General features: G+C 28.2%; 1 protein-coding gene across 1 annotated transcript; it reads left to right on the top strand.

Moving 5' to 3' along the window:
- Nucleotides 1-2,855: 2,855 nt before the first annotated feature.
- Nucleotides 2,856-4,420, top strand: LOC105646180 (ubiquitin-NEDD8-like protein RUB2). The gene is made up of 3 exons (XM_012231986.4): nt 2,856-3,079; nt 3,491-3,750; nt 4,178-4,420. The coding sequence occupies exons 1-3, from the start codon at nt 2,987-2,989 to the stop codon at nt 4,287-4,289; spliced, it is 465 nt and encodes a 154-aa protein (XP_012087376.1). The 5' UTR covers nt 2,856-2,986; the 3' UTR covers nt 4,290-4,420.
- Nucleotides 4,421-8,802: the final 4,382 nt, after the last annotated feature.

The following is an 8,802-nucleotide window of genomic DNA, read 5'->3' as shown; positions in this document are numbered from 1 at the left end:
AGACGCGTGTATATATACAAACGAGGGAGACGGTACGTTATAGAAAATAGAAAAATAAAATTAATAGAGATTTGTTAGCATTAATTAATAAATAAATAATTAATACGAAATTTGAAATTTGTTTGAATGAAGCATTTATGATGGAGTTAATTAAAATTATTTATGGTATGCGGATGAAGTTGGGGTGGGGGAGGAGAATTCAAGAAAGGAAGCACCCAAGTAAATGGTAGCATTTAATGCTTGGATAAAATCAATCCCAGTCGACATTTTTGGCTCCTTAATTAATTTTCATTTTTGAAATATCTACCGGTCCAATTTTAAACAATTTCCATAGGTATCACATTTAGGAAATATCATGTTCTCGAATACTTATCACTTATATAAATTTAATAAATAATAAATTATTTTTTTCATTTTTACTCTTTGTACGTCACTAATAACAATTGATGAAAAATTAATTTTGGTATTTAGATATTATTAGTTAAGGGTAATATAATCAAATCATTCAATAATTTATATAAATTGAATGAGTTTATTTAGAGATATGAAATATTAAATGTAATAAATATTTTGGAAGGGAAGAACAATTTAATATGAATCTTTTATTTTTATGAATATTAAAATAAAGGTATATTAGGAAAAAATAAAGTAAAAATTATTTATAAGTCATACTAAGATATAAATTATAAGACGAGTAGAGTAATATTTGGCAAGTACAAACCACCCTCCTATTTTTTAATTGGCAAGATAATTACAATCTCGTCTTATTTTAATTGTCATTTAAGGCAATTGTATAAAAATATTAAGGAACTTTTTTTTTTAATATGAAATTTTAAGATTTAATTAATCATTATAAAGTGGGAGTTGAAATGGATAAATTAGTACTCCTTTGCTTCCAAAAAAATAAATTTATTTATATTTTCACATAAATTAAGAACTAATAATTATTAAATTAGGAACAAATAATTAATTTCTTAATTTTATACCAACTATGGATGGATTTAGAAAGAAAATAGAAAGTGACAGAAACGTAAATTGCGCAAAAATAATGTAATTACGTGAAGGAAGGTGTAAGCATTTAAGAGATACCACGAAGATTTTAATGCAACATTAAATAGTTAAGATGATGTGTTGATGACGATGCCCTGTGCCTGACCCTCAGCTTCTAAAAATTCCTTTAAACGCAGTATTTTCGGCGTTTAATATTTCACATTAATGCCTTTTTTTTTTTTTTTTTTTTTAATTTTAAATTTTAAAAACAAGTTGTGTACTTTTGATTTCTTGGGCAATGGCCATAGGGTGGTGTGAAGTATTTAAAGATATGAGACTATACAAGTTTTAATTAGATGCAACCATTTAATGTCATTTAAAACGCTAAGGGTCAAAGTCAATTACTCTAAACCATCGCCCTCATCTTTTTTTTTTTTTTTTTTTTTTTTTTAACTTTAACATTTTCTTCTCTTTTTTTATAATTAAATTGTTGGATTGCTTATTCTCTTTCTATTTATTAAGAAATTATGTTTTTAAGATTTTTTATTTTTATGAATGGGTAAAATTTTTTTTTAATCCTTTGTTTATGTAGTAAAAAAATTAAACAACATTAATATTGTCATTAAGATTAATTCCAATAAATTTGAAGGACTCCAATTAGCTTTATAGGAAAGATAATTGAACATTAAATAAACTGGTCAAATTGGAAAGCAAGTCTATTTATTTATACTAGTACAAATTTCTATAATCTGTATTAATTGTTCACAAATATCTAGAGGACAATGGTAACCTGTTGCAGAGTAACTCTTTCAAATTTAAGAATGAAATTGTTTTTATTACTACAATATAAATTTATAAAATACTCAGCAACAACTTCCAATTTTTGCTTTTTTGGTTTCTTTTTTAACAGAAAAAATGTTTTATTAATATTATTAAAATTAAGAAAAGCTTAACAAGCTTTTGAATCAATAAACCTTAATATACGCAAGTCTAACCAAGGAGACTTAAGTGCAAAGACATGATATTAAAGTATATAAAAAAAAACGAGCAACCATGCTATTGAAATATTTAATGATAACATTCGTAGAAATAGTCTAAATATGGATAGAAATTGAAATTGATGTTTAAAAACGGTAATTACATTTATAACTTGGACTCATTTCATGTCATGGGCCGAGCTTACTTTTTCTGTTTTTAGGCTAATTACTACAAGATCAATGTAACTTGGACTCATTTCATTTGCCTAAATGGGCTTGGCCTGCATTACCCAATACTATTTAGAGTTTATAATGATATATAAAACTCCAACTCGGTTCATTGATTAAACATACTTGATAAGTAGACTCGCCTTGAGATGTTACGTTTACTGAATAATTTTTTTTTACAAGACAAACCCTAAATATCTTAGTAGCTGTCAATTTGACTGGTGTTCTCATTTATTTCTTTCGAGTCAAAAACCTCGAGTTTGAATTTTTTCGATTCTAAAAGTTTTTACTCATTTGATGAATTAAGCGGATAACTGTCGTATTGTGCAATTCATAGTATTACAAACTGAATTAATTTACTAATATAGTAAAAAATATCCTTATTTTGATAAATAAATTCTTACATTGAAAATTATTTAATATATGAAAAGAATAATTATCCATATTATATAACTGATAGTAGCATTTGAGTCAATTTACGAACCGAATCCATTATGTTTATATGGATAAGTAAAGCCCTAAATTTAAAATTAAAGCCAATTGTGAGATATTATTATTGTGAAGATGTACTGAAAAAGGATAAAAGAAAAAGAATGAGAGGCAAGCCCTCTCCAACACAACAATTTATTTAGGAATATTTGTCGGGGGCCACAATTATTCTCTACAAATACAAAATCTCTAGTTCACCACTCTTGCTCAGCGACAAAGCCCCCCGCAAAGAACCCGTATATTATATCTAAGAAGACTCTGTTTTTCCATTAGCCCAAATCTCCATCTCTGTGAAAAAGACGATGCAGATCTTCGTCAAGACCTTGACCGGAAAGACCATCACTCTCGAGGTTGAGAGCAGCGACACCATCGATAACGTCAAAGCTAAGATTCAGGTACTTTTTATTTTTCTTATTTCTTTTTCATAATTTCTCTCTATGGCTCTTTATTTATCTTTCTAGTTTATGGGTCTTTTTGCTTTTGATGGAAAACTTCTGTTTGATGATTGTTTTTAAGTAGAATTTTCTATTTTCTTTTGTGGGTGTATAGTTATTTTCCAGAACGAGAAGCTAGGGTTTGTGCTGTTTTGGGATTTTCCATTTTGGTGTTGCTATTGCAATCGTCGTAATATAATTAGAGAATTTCTTGCCGAGCTTATAATCCCTTTTCTCTTAACCTTTACTTGCCAATTAAAATAGACACTCAAAATTATAATCAGTTTATTTGTAATTATCACGTTTGTTTTTCTTTTTTTGTGTGGTTGTTTTGGACTCTGGTCTAACAATTGATGGATGGACTTTTTTCAGGATAAGGAAGGCATCCCTCCTGATCAGCAGAGATTGATTTTTGCTGGCAAGCAATTGGAAGATGGCCGAACTCTTGCTGATTATAACATTCAGAAGGAATCAACACTTCACCTGGTTCTGAGGCTTAGAGGAGGAACTATGATCAAAGTAAAGACTCTCACTGGTAAAGAGATTGAAATTGACATTGAACCTACCGATACCATTGACCGAATCAAGGAACGGGTTGAAGAAAAAGAGGGCATTCCTCCTGTGCAGCAAAGGTAATTATTTTGATCTCATTGAACTTAAATAGTAAATCAAGCTTTTATAGAATTGATTATTAAATAGATTACCTTGTAAAGCTTTAATATTATTATTATCTTTATTTGCTTGTAGTATAACAATATCTAGCATGCTTTGAGTTGTCCAAAATCTTGTGAACCAAGAACAGCTATTTGTTTGTTATTTTGGCATGGAAACCCAATTAAACATTCAATCCAAATAAGCAAACTTAAGAAGTGATTTTTACAAACATATAACCTCAGTTGACACTGCTTAATATCGGTCTATCATTGTTTCCTTGCTTATCGGTAACATAAACCCTGTTCATTCGCGGAGTAGAACTAGTTCTTTTTATGGTGTCACCGATAACAAGTGATGTTTTATGATGAAGTTATTCCTGAGACTGACCCTTGTTGCCGGTTGCAGGCTTATTTATGCAGGTAAGCAGCTAGGAGATGACAAAACAGCTCGTGACTACAATATTGAGGGTGGCTCTGTGCTTCATCTTGTGCTTGCACTGAGGGGTGGTTGTTATTAAACGGTGTTTATATCATTCACAAGCTCTAGTTATCTAAGTCATTATTGCCTGTGATGTACGGATAAACATTGAGGATACTAAATGAAAAATGTTCAGCTCATTTTGTGGGCATGAAATTGTTCATTTGCCAATTGCCATTTTACTGTGTTTATGCTGGGTTATATGATTATTATAGTTTCCTCTGTTTTAAAGGTATAGTTATGCCTGTGAGTGAATGTTCTAGCGGACATTAATGCACAAAGTCATGATTCTCCATATCCTGATAAAGTTTTTCGAAAGTTACTGAAAGTTTAACTACCTGTAATTTCCAGTAATATGAATTCAAATGCACTGTGCTGTATAATGGTATCCGAGTGTTGTTTGCAATCCAGCCCAGGCCCAGACTCTCTTTCTTCTTTTTGTCATTGGTCTTAATGGGCCGTGTTTTCTTATATGGACAAATTAATGAAGAATCCAATGCCTAAATAATAAATATATCTCAAAGACCTAAAATACACGCTTTGTTAGTCCATGAGAATAAGCTAATATGCTACATTTTTATATTGAAAACATTTTTATATTGGAAAAACAAATTACCAAGGTATGCCAAATAAATAAATAAATAAAAATTATAATTTAACCGTAATAATTATATTGATGAGGAGGGAGAAGAAGCGAAAGAGGTTCGATTACATCCTTTAATTACGTAGTAGAGTCGTATAAAGATTCTTTTTGATATAAAAATTACTATTAGGCAACAGAATTTGAGAGAACTCTATCATCTGTGATGATGTTTTTAATTTTTGCATTCAGAGTGTAATTTTCAGTCTACAATAAGAAAGTTTTTAATTAAGACGCTCTTTCTTTTTTCAAAATTGAATTTCATATTTTTGCAAATAAAATTATTATTTCTATAACTGCTTCAACTTTTCTAATAAAAAATATATATAAATTCAAGCCAATCTACTTGGATATAATAATTCTCATTTGATGATTTCTCCTTCATATATTGCTTTCCAATTGATGAAAAAAGAAATTTTTGTTCTTGTTGAATGGATGAATCCGCTGATTAGATCATCATTTTTGATCTAAAAATATGCTTAATGACATCATCCAAGTGGTTAAGTGTTATCTTTTTAAAAAGAATTGCATATATTAAATTTGAAGCTGAATCATAAACGTTATTTGGGATGAAGTGATTATGACTTTTTTCTCTTAACTAAAATTCTCGAATTTGAATATTAAGTACAGAAATTACGATACCGGGAGTATAATCCCTATATGAGCACATTGTTTTATAATAGAAATAGATATGGTAGCATGCAACATGCTGAGCAAAGGGTATGTGCAGTGAATAGATTTAGCCATGCAACATACAATTAGGCATGCTGATCTTACGTGAATATATGTAATGCTTAGAGTTGAGGAAAAATAATAGAGTACACTATGAGTTACTATTAATTAGGAATTAATTAGTAATTAGCTGCTGCTTTATGTATAGTTTGGCAGACCTAAGAATAAGATAAAGTGGCACTAAACCTCTTTTTGTTTCTTGCCATGTCATTGTCATTCCAAAAATCAACATGCAAACCAGAAAACTGTGCATTTTCTTTTTGAAATTTCTCGATATAGACATGCCTATTAATTATTATATCTACACTTTTGAATACCTTTTTTTTTATTATTCTAAGATCTAGATTAATTAGGTATTTCGTAGAAAAATAATTGAATAAAAACTAAAAAGTCTTAATTACAATCAAATGTTTTTTTCAATCAATTAACTATTTTATATAATTTTCACACTCAAACCCGGATCGTTTCAAACGTTTGTCCTCACATATAATATACTCATAATTGAAATCATTAATAATGTTAAAACCATAATTATTAAAGTCATTTTATTTGAATTACAAAAGAAAATAGATTAACTAGTCATTGAAAAGACTGCTAAAAGAAAAATATAAACAATATATTTAATACACATGCTAATAATTAAATTAAAAATATTTTTGACACCATTTACGTCGGACACAATCCCGTTATAAATGAAATAATTTTATTTTAGTATTGCTAATGTGATATGCCAGAAATATAATTATAAATATATAGAGGTTGTGTCTTCATGCTTCAAATGCATTCTTGTCAAACTTAAACTCTCATATATACACAGCAAAATCCAAGCACCCGTGTACTGAATTCTGATTATTGAAAATTTGTCAAACAAACCCATTCTAGGTACACATTCACACATAAGCTAGTCGTCATGCACATGTTATATAAAATTATATATATATTTAAAAAAAAAACAAAAAACAAAAAACAAAATTATCCTAGACTTGTAGAGTTTGGTAGTCATCAAAAAGTCTTCCATGGTTAGTGAGAGCAACTAACCAAGGAGAAAAAGATGTCAAAGCTATTAGGTACAAAATGGTAAAAGCCTTATAATGTTAGTTTCCCTAACAAGAGACTAATTAATTAATTAATTACATCTTGTCCTTCTCAAATTGTTAGACTTGTGAGTCTTGAAAGATTGCATGGGACATCCTCCTTTACCTTAAATAATTTTTTTTTTTAATATTTAAAAGGCACTAATTTGAGCGGTTGACCTAATTAAATCCTAAGACTATTTATATATTCACTTATTTTGTCATCAATCTTATAATTAACATTCCACTTGCTATTATATTATTCAACAAAAAATTAAATAATTTTCAAGATTAAAATGTATATTTGTATTTGATGAAATTTTGATTGTCAAAATATGGGACCTTTAACTAAGGATTTGGAGGAAAAAATTATAAATTTAGGTAAAATGTCATTTTCAGCTAAGAATATTATAACTTTGCTAATTAATGAACATGTTCTTACTTTGTGGATCTCAATGATTTTGCAGTTAACCTCCAATTAGAATATCAACTTGACTCTGGCCTTTACTGTTTTGTTCAATACCAATTTATTAATAATTACATTTTATTTATTATTCTTATTCAAATTTTGCTCAACCTAGATTTTTTCTAACACGATTGGTCAACTTATGAATATTTTATAAATGTGTCAAATTTTATTTTGTGCTCTTAAAATATATTGAAAAGTCCGAATTGTCCTTTTCATGCATTTATTTCACCCTTTTAGGTAGTATTTTTTGTATTTTAGAAAAAAGTTTAACCATAAACATATTTAAAGAAGAGTTTTAGTCACTTTAAAGATACCTTTTAACCAAATGAATCGAAAAGAAAAAAGAAAATTTTGTTTTTTGTTAATTACCCAACAATATGGATTATCTATTTAATTAGATTTTTAACCGCTAGTATTTAATTTATATTATATGTTTCTCTATTTTGGTTTGAGAAAGTTCTTCTGCTATTTTTGAAATGGAACATATTCTTATTCATTTTTGTATTAAAAAGTGTTATTTATGTTAATTAATTTTCATTAGCAAATAAACTCAATTACCTTGCTATTAAATTTTTTTTATTCATTAGGAAGTTCAAAACGGACCGAAATAACACTGCAGGCTTTACCTTTGACTCATTAAATTGGTAAAAACTCTTATGATCGAAAGTATTCGAACTTGAGATAAGACCGATCGGACCACCTAATTGACACCTTGCTATTGAAATTTGTTAGATTAAACATCGTAATTCATATATAGCATAAATACATTAATTTAGACCACTCGAAAGAGACATACTATCCAATAATTTTACAATATTACCAACTTTCTGTAATTTGGACTCCTGCATTTGTCATGTATTAATCATTATTATTTTGTACACACATGCATCCACGGCCAATTCTTTTTATTGTTATTACGACCTTTTTTCTTTATTAATATTAAAATTTCAAACAGTCAAGGGTTTTACAGTAATATTGTCATTTTACTATTACTTTTATTGTAATATTGTTGTTATTTTCAACTATTTTAAAGTTTTTTTTATTGTTGTTTTTTTCTTATTTTAAAAAAAATTAATAACTCTTAGGTTAGACTAATAATAAGAAATAATATTTTTTAAAAACCACACGTTTCATCACTCGTTTTCTTTCTTTTTTGAATGCAATTTTTCTATATATATTTTTGAATTGAACCGTGTTATCGGTTTTTTTTCAAAACTTATTTATTGAATTAACTTTAATTCTAGGCTTCGCCACGTGTACATAGATTGGCAAGAAATCATGTTATGGAGTTACCAAAGCTGGCGTGATAGTATATTTACAATTGGTTGTGTACATGACATAGTTTGAAAAATTACTTAATTTGAATATTTAACATTTGTGTTGTGTAACTCTTTTTCCTTGGTCAAATTGAATTTTCAAGAAACGGCTAACAATAATAATAATATATAATTGAAAAAAAAAAAAAAAGATTACGTAACGAAGATGCCAAGTGAGGCTAGATGGACGGCCAAGATTAGGGTCTCATATTGACAAGTATGGTAGCTTGCATATCCAATCAAGTTTTCACTAGAAGTAAATTGAAATCCCAAATATGGATATAATAACAGCAAAAGAGAAAAGAATGAACTTACACATGAAA

This window comes from Jatropha curcas, chromosome 10, assembly GCF_041381405.1.
Source record: "Jatropha curcas cultivar XTBG-Jc1 chromosome 10, XTBG_Jcur_1.0, whole genome shotgun sequence".
Classification (NCBI taxonomy): domain Eukaryota; kingdom Viridiplantae; phylum Streptophyta; class Magnoliopsida; order Malpighiales; family Euphorbiaceae; genus Jatropha; species Jatropha curcas.
Note: the sequence above shows the minus strand (reverse complement) of the source record. Positions and strands in the feature narration are given on the sequence as shown.